The sequence below is a fragment of the Myxine glutinosa genome, chromosome 2 (assembly GCF_964187855.1).
Source record: "Myxine glutinosa chromosome 2, kmMyxGlut1.1, whole genome shotgun sequence".
NCBI classification, from domain to species: domain Eukaryota; kingdom Metazoa; phylum Chordata; class Myxini; order Myxiniformes; family Myxinidae; genus Myxine; species Myxine glutinosa.
Window position 1 is genome coordinate 116953816 of NC_136262.1, and position 16379 is coordinate 116970194.

Here is a 16379-nt window from a genome sequence, read left to right on the forward strand (position 1 = left end):
TATATATATATTTATTTATATATATTTAATTTTAATGCAAAAAATATATCACTGAGGTGCAATTTGTTTTTAAAGCCATTAACTAAACATATTGGCCGATGTATATTCCAAGTTTGAGCTACTATGTCGTCAAAATAATATATAGCAGAATATAAAAAAAGTTATGGATGAGTTATGAATAAACTTGGTGGATGAGTTCGTTCGGTGACAAGAACAACCCGATTAGATTTTGGTTCAGGTCCGAATTCAGATCCGGTTTATTATTGGGGTACAAAACATAAACTCTTCACCTGGTGGAGGTATGCGCTCTCCCAAATGTCGTTCTACTTCGTCATATGCTACACACAAGGAATACAACACACAAGATGCATTTTCGGGGAATAAAGTACATTGCATGACATGGAACAACGCGCAAGACACAGTTTTCCTTCTCCACCTATTATCCTTGGGAAGTGAGCAAGGTGAGTCGTTGCTTGATCCTTGTATTTATTGTGCTTAAAGAAGTAGGTGCTCTTCCTCCACGGTGTGAAAATGAATGATGAATGAATGATAAATGAATGAATAAAACATTGAAACCCATGGCACCTAATTACAATGATTAATTGATGCATTTGTTGTGTTCTGACTCTGGTCGTTTTATAATAAATATGACAATCCAGGGGTCATATTCAGGAACTCCACGGGTAATGTTCAGGAACTCCAGGGGTCATGTTCAGGAACTCCAGGGGTCATGTTCAGGAACTCCAGGGATCATGTTCAGGAACTCCAGGGGCATGTTCAGGAACTCCAGGGCTCATGTTCAGGAACTCCAGGGGTCTTGTTCAGGAACGCCATGGGTCATGTTCAGGAACTCCAGGGGTCATGTTCAGCAACTCCATGGGTCATGTTCAGGAACTCCAGGGGTCATATTCAGGAACTCCAGGGGTCATATTCAGGAACTCCAGGGGTCATGTTCAGGAACTCCAGGGGTCATGTTCAGGAACTCCAGGGGTCATATTCAGGAACTCCAGGGGTCATGTTCAGGAACTCCAGGGGTCATGTTCAGGAACTCCAGGGGTCATATTCAGGAACTCCAGGGGTCATGTTCAGGAACTCCAGGGGTCATGTTCAGGAACTCTAGGGGTCTTGTTCAGGAACGCCAGGGGTCATGTTCAGGAACTCCACGGGTCATGTTCAGGAACTCCAGGGATCATGTTCAGGAACTCCATGGGTCATGTTCAGGAACTCCAGGGGTCATGTTCAGGAACTCCAGGGGTCATGTTCAGGAACTCCAGGGGTCATGTTCAGGAACTCCAGGGGTCATGTTCAGGAACTCCAGGGGTCATGTTCAGGAACTCCAGGGGCCATGGCTGTCTCTTGAGAGTAAAAGTACCTCCAAGTATTTTACCTCCTTGGAGGTACATTTATTTCCTGTGACAGTGCCTATGTTGACCTACGTACAACGAACGTCATGAGTACTGTGAGATTATGCCAAGGTGCAATGTATAATTATTTACTGTGTTTGTTGTTGTACACAACTTTGTAACAACTCGCTTTGTGGACTTTGAATGAGTTTAAGACCCTTGTTTTACAGGCCCCAGTGGAATGGCTCTTGCACTAGGCCTCGGCCTTGGTATTGCTGTGGTGGCTCTGACCGTGGTTGGCCTGTCGTGGCTCGCTTGTCGTCGGTTAGTCATTCGTTTGGTGTTTTTCATTTCTTCTTTATTCATTCATACATTTCATGATACGTTTTGTAATGATTTATATCTTTGTTATTCCTAATTCCTGTGGAACTCATTAGGAGGCCTTCCTCCATGGTACAGTCCCATAGGAGTGCTAAAACCACCATTTAAAAAAATTCCCATTTCCGAGCTCTATATTTGAGGAATTTCGGAATGAAATTTCAGTAATGGGAATAAAAGGTATGCGGGGTTCACATAATTTTTTTAACCTTGACATAATTTTTAAGGTCATGACACAATTATAGACAATTAAGGTTGTGACAGCATTTTTCACCATAACTCGACTACGGTTTGTCCGATCGGTACAAAATTGCCCTTACTAGATAGCCTAGAGCAAGGTGCATTCACACTTGATTTACACACCCATCCAGGTAAAAAGGTCAAGGTCAAATGGCAGTCTGAAAAAAACATAACACCTATTTTGTCATCGCTCAATTTTTCCAAAGCGGAATCTCAAAGACCACTTGGCCTTCAAAGATGTTCTTATATCATACTAGTGTACCTGCACTGATTTTGTGCACCTGATATTTGTTTGGTGTCCTTGACCTACTTTTTTCGGATTGTGGCCTAATTATCAAAAAACACCTTTTTAATCATAACTTAAATAATTTTCCTCCAATTTTCATGACGTTCAGTTTTATAGATAGATTGTGGATGTGGACACATTTCATTCATTTACACTCTATCCCTATATGTTGAAGGTCAAGGTCATATGGTGGTCTGAAAAAACCCAATATGGCGGCATTGGATCACAGGCCTACCCTTGGCAATAGCTTTGTGATCGCAGATATCTTGTAATTTAACTGCTGATCCTTTCCAAGCTTTCACGAGTTTATTCATTCCATTCTGATAAGGATTTGATAACAAAATGTGAACAACATAAAAGTCAAGATCACCAAAGGCGGTGCAAGCTCCAGCACTATGGTAGTTTTGGGAAACGGAGGCCTCGTGTGGTTACAGCCACAGGTACCCTCGATTTCAGGCCAAGTGTACCCGACGTGAATTTGTCCCCTTTCAGAAGGCCGGGAGAGTGGGGAAGTGTTGTCCCACTGAAGGTCTCGCTGAGGCTTAAACGTCAGACTAGGCCTCTGTTTTTCCTCACTGTAGAGCTCAAGTCGGTGCCGCTTCTATCGTGGTAGCTGCTTATCCTGTTCATCACATTTTGCATTTACGGACCTTTTAGTCTCGATTTTCATCCTCTGGTTTCAAACGGTGTTTACTGGAATCAGGATTTTGCTTAAACCTATTCATTGACATCCTTATTAAAGCTTGCAGCAGCTAGTCGGTTTGTGGGCCGCAAATCCAGCATGACGGGCAGCTTTGTGGATGATAACTCAACGATTAACAAAGCTTTGTGGAAGATAAGTTTGAGAATTATTGATAACTAGCCGAAACCCGTGGAACATCCACGGAAGGGAGGATGTGGTGTATGGATAGAGTGTACCATTATGGATGGCATAGGGGAGCGCTCATGGGATCTTCTTCTTCCGTTAAGCTCCAATTTTTTCTCTTTAAGTTAAGTCCAATCAGTCCTCTCTGCTCGAAGTGCTCAGGCCATGCCTTCCCGCTCTCATACTTTTATTGCCGTTCGGTGTAGAAAGGGATTGACATATCGTTCGTCTGTTTCAGCTCGTTATCTTTAAGCTTCCTTACGTCTCGCCACCTGCTACACCTCTCTGAGTTATGAGGATTTATGCAACGCACCCCGAGTATCGCAACGTCACTCCATTTAACTTTATTAAAATGACGATAAAGACGTTTCCTTATATATCCTAATTTAAAATGTTCAAGGGAATAAAAAGACCATTTGGTTCACACCACCCATGTTCACACCACTCGACTGTCCAATCAGCGGACGGCTCGCTTCGCCTTCGCCCAGCAGACGCCAATACGATGGCGTCGTAAGATGGAGTCGTATCGGCAGTTAATCGGATGCTTTTGGGCCCCAACGTCGGCTAATTCAGATTTTCGAGTATGTCTGTACGTGATAAACAAAGAGCGCGGTTCGTAGATCGTAAATGCATTACAAATGTGCCGTGGGCATCGGGTCGCTGGGTGCGGCTTAAAAGGGATAACAAAGTCGAGTCCTTACGGTATTATTATATAGATTATTGGCCGCTCTCCTTAAGATATATACAGTGCACTGCTTGACGGTGAATACACTATACTTACTGTATACTGTATCATGAAGTGCAACCATCTCTAATTCATAATTGTGATGTCCTCCTAATCTAATGGGATGTTGCTCCATAATCGTGACGTCCTCTCACTATACTTACTGTATACTGTATCATGAAGTTCAACCATCTCCAATTCATAATCGTGATGTCCTCCTAATGGGATGTTGCTCCATAATCGTCATGTCCTCTCACTATACTTACTGTATACTGTATCATGAAGTGCAACCATCTCTAATTCATAATCGTGATGTCCTCCTAATGGGATGTTGCTCCATAATCGTGATGTCCTCCTAATGGGATGTTGCTCCATAATCGTGATGTCCTCCTAATGGGATGTTGCTCCATAATCGTGAAATGGGATGTTACTCCATAATCGTGATGTCCTCCTAATGGGATGTTGCTCCATAATCGTGATGTCCTCTCACTATACTTACTGTATACTGTATCATGAAGTTCAACCATCTCCAATTCATAATCGTGATGTCCTCCTAATGGGATGTTGCTCCATAATCGTGATGTCCTCCGAATGGGATGTTGCTCCATAATCGTGATGTCCTCCTAATGGGATGTTGCTCCATAATCGTGATGTCCTCCTAATGGGATGTTGCTCAATAATCGTGATGTCCTCCTAATGGGATGTTGCTCCATAATCGTGATGTTCTCCTAATGGGATGTTGCTCCATAATCGTGATGTCCTCCTAATGGGATGTTGCTCCATAATCATGATGTCCTCCTAATGGGATGTTGCTCCATAATCGTGATGTCCTCCTAATGGGATGTTGCTCCATAATCGTGATGTCCTTCTAATGGGATGTTGCTCCATAATCATGATGTCCTCCTAATGGGATGTTGCTCCATAATCGTGATGTCCTCCTAATGGGATGTTGCTCCATAATCGTGATGTCCTCCTAATGGGATGTTGCTCCATAATCGTGAAATGGGATGTTGCTCCACAATCGTGATGTCCTCCTAATGGGATGTTGCTCCATAATCGTGATGTCCTCCTCATGGGATGTTGCTCCATAATCGTGATGTCCTCTCACTATACTTACTGTATACTGTATCGTGAAGTGCAACCATCTCTAATTCATAATCGTGATGTTCTCCCCCCAGCAAATCACAGACGACGGGAACAGCATCCGTTGAAAGTTCAACCAATCACAACAAAGCTCCACCCAACGCAGCTCCGCCCAGCTCTGAATCCAATCCCTCAAGTGGAGGAGCACCGTGGGTTCATCAGTTATTTGTGATCATAAGTCCATCATGTTATAACATCATGAGTTAATTAAGTCCTCATTAACTACCTCAACCCATATGCAAATGTCCGCACCACGTTTGTTATTTATTTCTATGTACGGGGTTTCGAATGAAAATAACAAAGCATGGTTACCCAGGCTGTCACATTCAGGTAGACCTACCTGTACGTGGATCCATCCAAACTGCTTGGCCCATTATGTAGGGTCCTCACATCCTCTTTGGTTTTTTTTGTTCGAGGTTCGTGGAGGAGCTACAACAGCGAATGAATCAGGATGAAAGGGAGAAAACAATAGGGGTGGGGGGGGGGGGGGCTGGGGGAGGGGGTGACACATAAACAGCAGGGTTGATGGACAAAATAAAGGGAGACGTGGACAAACGAGGGATATGGGAAACAATGAGGGGTAGTGGAAAATGCATGGGGTGCACAAGATCGATGCAGAAGCAAGTGCTCAGGAAGGGAAAACTGGAAATTTGGAAGGAGTTCGGCTTGGGCGAGGTTAATGGGAGTAGAAAAGATAATGGGTTTTGATTGGGAATGATCTGAGATGGTGGTGAACAGCTGACTTACAGAACTGGAGAAAGAATGAGATTGAAGAGTGGAGAAGTTGGTTCCTGTGATCTTGTAATTTTTGTCTAGGTCTGAAGAGAAGGAACAGGCTGCAGCCTGTTTGACGGAGGGATGTCACGGCAGAGAGTTGAGTCATGAACAAATAGATGAAGGGGATTTTACAGAATCAGAGAAACCACTGATGAAGATCAGGAATAGGACTGGGCCCAGAACACAGCCTTGGGGCACTCCAGCCTTGACGGGGGAACCTGAATGGATTCCGTTGAGTCCCGCATGTTGGCTACGAGAGTAGAGGAAGTCAGGAAGCCATGTGTGGAGTTGGCCTTGGATCTCATCAGCAAAGAGTTTGGAGAGTGAGGCAGGAAGCCAGACTGTATCAAAAGCACGAGATATGTCCAGAGAGACAGTCCTGATCTCTCACCCTCTAACCATAACCTTCACCCTCTAGCCATAACCTTCACCCTCTAGCCATAACCTTCACCCTCTAGCCATAACCTTCACCCGCTAGCCATAACCTTCACCCGCTAGCCATAACCTTCACGCTCTAGCCATAACCTTCACCCTCTAGCCATAACTTTCACCCTCTAGCCATATCCTTCACCCTCTAGCCATATCCTTCACCCTCCAGCCATAACCTTCACCCTATAGCCATAACTTTCACCCTCTAGCCATATCCTTCACCCTCTAGCCATAACCTTCACCCAAGAGCCATAACTTTCACCCTCTAGCCATATCCTTCACCCTCTAGCCATAACCTTCATCCTCTAGCCATAACCTTCACCCTCGAGCCATAACCTTCACCCTCTAGCCATAACCTTCACCCTCTAGCCATAACCTTCACCCTCTAGCCATAACTTTCACCCTCAAGCCATAACCTTCACCCCCGAGCCATAACCTTCACCCTCTAGTCATAACCTTCACCCTCGAGCCATAACCTTCACACTCGAGCCATAGCCTTCACCCTCGAGCCATAACCTTCACCCTCTAGCCATAACCTTCACCCTCTAGCCATAACCTTCACCCTCTAGCCATAACCTTCACCCGCTAGCCATAACCTTCACCCTCTAGCCATAACCTTCACGCTCTAGTCATAACCTTCACCCTCGAGCCATAACCTTCATCCTCGAGCCATAACCTTCACCCTCGAGCCATAACCTTCACCCTCGAGCCATAACCTCCACCCTCTAGCCATAACCTTCACCCTCTAGCCATAACCTTCACCCTCTAGCCATAACCTTCACGGTCTAGCCATAACCTTCACCCTCTAGCCATAACCTTCACCCTCTAGCCATAACCTTCACCCTCTAGCCATAACCTTCACCCTCGAGCCATAACCTTCACCCGCTAGCCATAACATTCACCCGCTAGCCATATCCTTCACCCTCTAGCCATAACCTTCACCCAAGAGCCATAACTTTCACCCTCTAGCCATATCCTTCACCCTCTAGCCATAACCTTCACGCTCTAGCCATAACTTTCACCCTCTAGCCATAACCTTCACCCTCTAGCCATAACCTTCACCCTCTAGCCATAACCTTCACCCTCGAGCCAGAACCTTCACCCGCTAGCCATAACCTTCACCCACTAGCCATAACCTTCATGCTCTAGCCATAACCTTCACCGTCTAGCCATAACTTTCACCCTCTAGCCATAACCTTCATGCTCTAGCCATAACCTTCACCCTCTAGCCATAACTTTCACCCTCTAGCCATATCCTTCACCCTCTCGCCACAACCTTCACCCTCTAGCCATAACTTTCACCCTCTAGCCATAACCTTCACCCTCTAGCCATAACTTTCACCCGCTAGCCATAACCTTCACCATCTAGCCATAACCTTCACCCTCTGGCATGACCTTCACCCTCTAGCCATAACCTTCACCCTCTAGCCATAACCTTCACCCTCTAGCCATAACCTTCACCCTCTAGCCATAACCTTCACCCTCTAGCCATAACCTTCACCCTCTAGCCATAACCTTCATCCTCTAGCCATAACCTTCACCCTCGAGCCATAACCTTCACCCTCTAGCCATAACCTTCACCCTCTAGCCATAACCTTCACCCTCTAGCCATAACTTTCACCCTCAAGCCATAACCTTCACCCCCGAGCCATAACCTTCACCCTCTAGTCATAACCTTCACCCTCGAGCCATAACCTTCACACTCGAGCCATAGCCTTCACCCTCGAGCCATAACCTTCACCCTCTAGCCATAACCTTCACCCTCTAGCCATAACCTTCACCCTCTAGCCATAACCTTCACCCGCTAGCCATAACCTTCACCCTCTAGCCATAACCTTCACGCTCTAGTCATAACCTTCACCCTCGAGCCATAACCTTCATCCTCGAGCCATAACCTTCACCCTCGAGCCATAACCTTCACCCTCGAGCCATAACCTCCACCCTCTAGCCATAACCTTCACCCTCTAGCCATAACCTTCACCCTCTAGCCATAACCTTCACCGTCTAGCCATAACCTTCACCCTCTAGCCATAACCTTCACCCTCTAGCCATAACCTTCACCCTCTAGCCATAACCTTCACCCTCGAGCCATAACCTTCACCCGCTAGCCATAACATTCACCCGCTAGCCATATCCTTCACCCTCTAGCCATAACCTTCACCCAAGAGCCATAACTTTCACCCTCTAGCCATATCCTTCACCCTCTAGCCATAACCTTCACGCTCTAGCCATAACTTTCACCCTCTAGCCATAACCTTCACCCTCTAGCCATAACCTTCACCCTCTAGCCATAACCTTCACCCTCGAGCCAGAACCTTCACCCGCTAGCCATAACCTTCACCCACTAGCCATAACCTTCATGCTCTAGCCATAACCTTCACCGTCTAGCCATAACTTTCACCCTCTAGCCATAACCTTCATGCTCTAGCCATAACCTTCACCCTCTAGCCATAACTTTCACCCTCTAGCCATATCCTTCACCCTCTCGCCACAGCCTTCACCCTCTAGCCATAACTTTCACCCTCTAGCCATAACCTTCACCCTCTAGCCATAACTTTCACCCGCTAGCCATAACCTTCACCATCTAGCCATAACCTTCACCCTCTGGCATGACCTTCACCCTCTAGCCATAACCTTCACCCTCTAGCCATAACCTTCACCCTCTAGCCATAACCTTCACCCTCTAGCCATAACCTTCACCCTCTAGCCATAACCTTCACCCTCTAGCCATAACCTTCACCCTCTAGCCATAACCTTCACCCGCTAGCCATAACCTTCACCCGCTAGCCATAACCTTCACCCGCTGGCCATAACCTTCACCCGCTAGCCATAACCTTCACCCTCTAGCCATAACCTTCACCCTCGAGCCATAACTTTCACCCTCGAGCCATATCCTTCACCCTCTAGCCATAACTTTCACCCTCCAGCCACAACCTTGACCCTCTAGCCATAACCTTCACCCTCTAGCCATACCTTCATCCTCTAGCCATAACCTTCACCCTCGAGCCATAACCTTCACCCTCTAGCCATAACCTTCACCCTCTAGCCATATTCTTCACCCTCTAGCCATAACTTTCACCCTCAAGCCATAACCTTCACCCCCCGAGCCATAACCTTCACCCTCTAGTCATAACCTTCACCCTCGAGCCATAACCTTCACACTCGAGCCATAGCCTTCACCCTCGAGCCATAACCTTCACCCTCTAGCCATAACCTTCACCCTCTAGCCATAACCTTCACCCGCTAGCCATAACCTTCACCCTCTAGCCATAACCTTCACGCTCTAGCCATAACCTTCACCCTCGAGCCATAACCTTCATCCTCGAGCCATAACCTTCACCCTCGAGCCATAACCTTCACCCTCGAGCCATAACCTCCACCCTCTAGCCATAACCTTCACCCTCTAGCCATAACCTTCACCCTCTAGCCATAACCTTCACCCTCGAGCCATAACCTTCACCCGCTAGCCATAACATTCACCCGCTAGCCATAACCTTCACGCTCTAGCCATAACCTTCACCCTATAGCCATAACTTTCACCCTCTAGCCATATCCTTCACCCTCTAGCCATAACCTTCACCCAAGAGCCATAACTTTCACCCTCTAGCCATATCCTTCACCCTCTAGCCATAACCTTCACCCTCTAGCCATAACTTTCACCCTCGAGCCATAACCTTCACCCTCGAGCCATAACCTTCACCCTCTAGCCATAACCTTCACCCTCTAGCCATAACCTTCACCCTCTCGCCATAACTTTCACCCTCTAGCCATAACTTACATCCTCTAGCCATAACCTTCACCCTCGAGCCATAACCTTCACCCTCTAGCCATAACCTTCACCCTATAGCCATAACCTTCGCCCTCTAGCCATAACCTTCACCCTCGAGCCATAACCTTCACCCGCTAGCCATAACCTTCACTCACTAGCCATAACCTTCATGCTCTAGCCATAACCTTCACCGTCTAGCCATAACTTTCACCCTCTAGCCATAACCTTCATGCTCTAGCCATAACCTTCACCGTCTAGCCATAACTTTCACCCTCTCGCCATATCCTTCACCCTCTCGCCATAACCTTCACCCTCTAGCCATAACTTTCACCCTCTAGCCATAACCTTCACCCTCTAGCCATAACCTTCACCCTCTGGCATGACCTTCACCCTCTAGCCATAACCTTCACCCTCTAGCCATAACCTTCACCCTCCAGCCATAACCTTCACCCTCTAGCCATAACCTTCACCCTCTAGCCATAACCTTCACCCTCTAGCCATAACCTTCACCCTCTAGCCATAACCTTCACCCTCTAGCCATTACCTTCACCCTCTAGCCATAACCTTCACCCTGTAGCCATAACCTTCACCCTCTAGCCATAACCTTCACCCTCTAGCCATAACCTTCACCCTCTAGCCATAACCTTCACCCTCTAGCCATAACCTTCACCCTCTAGCCATAACCTTCACCCTCCAGCCATAACTTTCACCCTCTAGCCATAACTTTCACCCTCTAGCCATAACCTTCACCCTCTAGCCATAACTTTCACCCTCTAGCCATAACCTTCATCCTGCAGCCATAACCTTCACCCTCTAGCCATAACCTTTACCCTTTAGCCATAACCTTCACCCTCTAGCCATAACTTTCACCCTCTAGCCATAACCTTCACCCGCTAGCCATAACCTTCACCCTCTAGCCATAACTTTCACCCTCTAGCCATAACCTTCACCCTCTAGCCATAACCTTCACCCTCGAGCCATAACCTTCACCCTCTAGCCATAACCTTCACCCTCTAGCCATAACCTTCACCCTCTAGCCATAACCTTCACCCTCTAGCCATAACCTTCACCCTCTAGCCATAACCTTCACCCTATAGCCATAACCTTCACCTTCACCCTTTTTTTTGTTATTATTGTTTATTTTTTGTATACAGGATCGAGGCTCGTGAAAGAGCTAACATTTATCACACAAAAAAAATCAGACACACAAAACACATAATAAAGGGAGCAGGAGACAAGATGGGGAGAGAAGGGGAAGCACACAAACACAACATTTGAGAGCAGGGACATCGGGAGATCTGTGGGAGGGAGACGGCTTGGGGGGAGGAGGTGTGGGAAGGGGGGAAGGGGTGGGAGAAGTATAAAACACAAGGACACTGCAAGGACTTCCAGGAAAGAAGTTGTAATTTCAACAAGCGTTACGTCTAGGTCCCCCGTCGGGGAAGTGATGTGAGTTGACAAAGTGGAACACGCAGAAAACATGCTATGATATGATATTTCACTCACAAGGGTCAGACATACATGGAGGCGGCCATCTTGGATTTTGACGTGGCGACCCAATTTTCAATAGCGTTCTTCCTTATGCCTAGATACACCCACACACCAGAAGGTACTTCACTTATTTTTCAAGATATTTCGCTCACAAGGTTCAGACATATATATATGGTGGCGGCCGTCCTGGATTTTGACGTGGCGACCCACTTTACAATAGCGGTCTTCCGTATGCCGAGATACACCCACACACCAAATTAGAAGTTGGTACTTCGCTTATCTTTCAAGATATTCTACTCACAAGATTCAGACATACATGGCGGCGGCCATCTTGGATTTTGACGTGGCGACCCAATTTTAAACAGCGTTCTTCCATGTGCCTAGATACACCCACACACCAGATTAGAAGTTGGTACTTCGCTTATTTTTCGAGATATTTCGCTCACAAGGTTCAGACATATATATGGTGGCGGCCATCTTGGATTTTGACGTGGCGACCCAATTTTCAATAGCGTTCTTCCTTATGGCGAGATACACCCACACACCAAATTAGAAGTTGGTACTTCGCTTATTTTTCAAGATATTCATCTCACAAGGTTCGGACTTACATGGCGGCGGCCATCTTGGATTTTGACATGGCGACCCAATTTTCAATAGCTTTCTTCCTTATGGCGAGATACACCCACACACCAAATTAGAAGTTGGTACATCGCTTATTTTTCAAGATATTTATCTCACAAGGTTCGGACATACATTGTGGTGGCCATCTTGGATTTTGACGTGGCGACCCAATATATACACCCACACACCAGATTAGACGTTGGTACTTCGCTTATTGTTCGAGATATTTCGCTCACAAGGTTCAGACATATATATGGTGGCGGCCATCTTGGATTTTGACGTGGCGACCCAATTTTCAATAGCGTTCGTCCTTATGCCGAGATACACCCACACACCAGATTAGAAGTTGGTACTTCGCTTATTTTTCAAGATATTCATCTCACAAGGTTCAGACATACATGGCGGCGGCCATCTTGGATTTTGACGTGGCGACCCAATTTTCAACAGCGTTCTTCCTTATGCCTAGATACACCCACACACCAGATTAGAAGTTGGTACTCCGCTTATTTTTCAAGATATGCAGGTTACAAGGTTCAGACATACATGGCATCAGACATACATGGCGGCGGCCATCTTGGATTTTGACATGGCGACCCAATTTTAAACAGCGTTCTTGCTTGTGCCTAGATACACCGACACACCCGATTAGAAGTTGGGACTTCGTTTATTTTTCAAGATATTTTGCTCACAAGGTTCAGACATATATATGGTGGCGGCCATCTTGGATTTTGACCTGGCGACCCAATTTTCAATAGCGTTCTTCCTTATGCCGAGATACACCCACACACCAAATTAGAAGTTGGTACTTTGCTTATTTTTCAAGATATTCATCTCACAAGTTTCAGACATACATGGCGGTGGCCATCTTGGCTTTTGACGTGGCGACCCGATTTTAAACAGCGTTCTTCCTTGTGCCTAGATACACCCACACACCAGATTAGACGTTGGTACTTCGCTTATTTTTCGAGATATTTCGCTCACAAGTTTCAGACATATATATGGTGGCGGCCATCTTGGATTTTGACGTGGCGACCCACTTTACAATAGCTTTCTTCCTTATGCCGAGATACACCCACACACCAAATTAGAAGTTGGTACTTTGCTTATTTTTCAAGATATTCATCTCACAAGTTTCAGACATACATGGCGGTGGCCATCTTGGCTTTCGACGTGGCGACCCGATTTTAAACAGCGTTCTTCCTTGTGCCGAGATACACCCACACACCAAATTAGAAGTTGGTACATCGCTTATTTTTCAAGATATTTATCTCACAAGGTTCGGACATACATTGTGGTGGCCATCTTGGATTTTGACGTGGCGACCCAATATATACACCAGATTAGACGTTGGTACTTCGCTTATTGTTACCTTCGCAAAAGCGGAAGGTTATGTTTTGATCGCTGTGTATTTATTTGTATGTCTGTGTGTGTGTGTGTGTGTATGTTATTCGCATAACTCAAAAAGTATTCAACCGAATTGCATGAAATTTGTTGGGATGATTGGTTATTATACGGGACACATTTGATTAGATTTTGGGAGCAATCGGGTCAAAGGTCAAGGTCAAGGTCACGAAAAGGTCAAAATCGTATTTTTTGTCATAACTCGGTCAATTCTTATCCGATTTGCATGAAATCAGCACCAAACTGTTCACTGTTCTGTTCCCTACACTCCCATGCCAAGTACAGAACAGTAGCTGCGGCGAAGGTATGCGCTCTACCGAGTGCCCGTTCTAGTTACCTTCGCAAAAGCGGAAGGTTATGTTTTGATCGCTGTGTATTTATTTGTATGTCTGTGTGTGTGTGTGTATGTTATTCGCATAACTCAAAAAGTATTCAACGGAATTGCATGAAATTTGGTGGGATGATTGGTTATTATACGGGACACATTTGATTAGATTTTGGGAGCAATCGGGTCAAAGGTCAAGGTCAAGGTCACGAAAAGGTCAAAATCGTATTTTTGTTGTTCTGTTCCCTACACTCCCATGCCAAGTACAGAACAGTAGCTGCGGCGAAGGTATGCGCTCTACCGAGTGCCCGTTCTAGTTCGAGATATTTCGCTCACAAGGTTCAGACATATATATGGTGGCGGCCATCTTGGATTTTGACGTGGCGACCCAATTTTCAATAGCGTTCGTCCTTATGCCGAGATACACCCACACACCAGATTAGAAGTTGGTACTTCGCTTATTTTTCAAGATATTCATCTCACAAGGTTCAGACATACATGGCGGCGGCCATCTTGGATTTTGACGTGGCGACCCAATTTTCAATAGCGTTCTTCCTTATGCCTAGATACACCCACACACCAGATTAGAAGTTGGTACTCCGCTTATTTTTCAAGATATGCAGGTTACAAGGTTCAGACATACATGGCATCAGACATACATGGCGGCGGCCATCTTGGATTTTGACATGGCGACCCAATTTTAAACAGCGTTCTTGCTTGTGCCTAGATACACCGACACACCCGATTAGAAGTTGGGACTTCGTTTATTTTTCAAGATATTTTGCTCACAAGGTTCAGACATATATATGGTGGCGGCCATCTTGGATTTTGACCTGGCGACCCAATTTTCAATAGCGTTCTTCCTTATGCCGAGATACACCCACACACCAAATTAGAAGTTGGTACTTTGCTTATTTTTCAAGATATTCATCTCACAAGTTTCAGACATACATGGCGGTGGCCATCTTGGCTTTTGACGTGGCGACCCGATTTTAAACAGCGTTCTTCCTTGTGCCTAGATACACCCACACACCAGATTAGACGTTGGTACTTCGCTTATTTTTCGAGATATTTCGCTCACAAGTTTCAGACATATATATGGTGGCGGCCATCTTGGATTTAGACGTGGCGACCCAATTTTCAATAGCGTTCGTCCTTATGCCGAGATACACCCACATACCAAATTAGAAGTTGGTACTTCGCTTATTTTTCAAGATATTCATCTCACAAGGTTCAGACATACATGGCGGTGGCCATCTTGGCTTTTGACGTGGCGACCCGATTTTAAACAGCGTTCTTCCTTGTGCCTAGATACACCCACACACCAGATTAGACGTTGGTACTTCGCTTATTTTTCGAGATATTTCGCTCACAAGTTTCAGACATATATATGGTGGCGGCCATCTTGGATTTAGACGTGGCGACCCAATTTTCAATAGCGTTCTTCCTTATGCCGAGATACACCCACACACCAAATTAGAAGTTGGTACTTCGCTGGTTTTTTAAGATATGCAGGTTACAAGGTTCAGACATACATTGCATCAGACATACATGGCGGCGGCCATCTTGGATTTGGACGTGGGTTGCACCCACACACCAAATTCGAATGCGGTCCTTCGCTTACGCACGCACGCACGCACACACGCACGCACGCACGGACGGACGGACGGACGGACGGACACACGGACGGAGGGGAAAGCCATAGTCCCCCTTTCGCTCCGCTGAGCGACGGGGGACAAAAAAGTGAATCTGGGGTGAAATTAGCCGGGGTAGAAAAGATCAAGGTTTTGGATGGGGGAAGATGAGAGATGGTGGTGAACAGCTGTTTTAAAGACCTGGAGGGAGGTGTGGGATTGAAGAGAGTGAGGGAGTTTGTTCCAGAAGCGGGAGAAAAGCGGAATGAAAGAGTGAAGGTGAAAAGAGAGTCTTGATTTTGGCAGTTTAACCATCAGAGGGTTGGTGGCAGATCTTGTGCGACCTGTATGAATATTTGGGGGACAGAGCACAGAGTGAGCTGGGGGAGCAAGGCCGGAGAGGAGTCTGTGGAAGACAGAAAGACCACCAACCTGCCTGCGGTGAGTGAGTGAAAGGCCCTCGGAGTTAGCTTCATCGCGGAAGATTCCAATGATTCTGAAAGCTTTGGTTTCAACAGTGAAAGCCTTGTATGTGGTGAGGAGCTCAGGTGTGCCAAGGAAGGACTTCGCACGATGGAGGATGCCCAGTCCACGACTGGCTTTGGAGGCCAGATTTCAAATGTGGTTTTGCCAGGAAAGATCATGGCAGATAGTGAGACCGAAAAGCTTGAGTGACAGAACTTCTTCAAGAGGATTATTCAGAAAGTTTCAGAAAAAAAATGTGTTGCTCCAATCTTAAACTGCCTCAAGGTTTTCCAGCCGGACTCCCTTCCATCTATGCAACAGATGGCGAGATACACCTGTTAATACAACTGTTACAACTGTTAATGTTACAACTGTTACAACGTTGTTAATACAACGAGATACAACTGTTAATTTAGGTCACATCATCGTTAAAAAGCAACACAGGTTGACGTCCCCCTCACATGCTTTGTGGTTTTTATCCGATACCC

At 46.1% G+C, this 16379-nt stretch overlaps 1 protein-coding gene across 2 annotated transcripts in view; it reads left to right on the forward strand.

Moving 5' to 3' along the window:
• The window catches only part of LOC137421361 (neural cell adhesion molecule 2), a 150563-nt gene that overhangs the window by 130425 nt on the left and 3759 nt on the right, over window positions 1-16379 (forward strand). For both annotated transcript variants that reach the window (XR_013622342.1, XM_068107345.2), the window contains exons 17-18: window positions 1574-1667; window positions 5015-5128. Coding sequence is in view for 1 of the 2 variants with exons in the window: in XM_068107345.2 (XP_067963446.2) it covers window positions 1574-1667; window positions 5015-5128 (208 nt within the window). In the remaining variant the exon portion in view is untranslated. The remainder of the gene's footprint in view (window positions 1-1573; window positions 1668-5014; window positions 5129-16379) is intronic.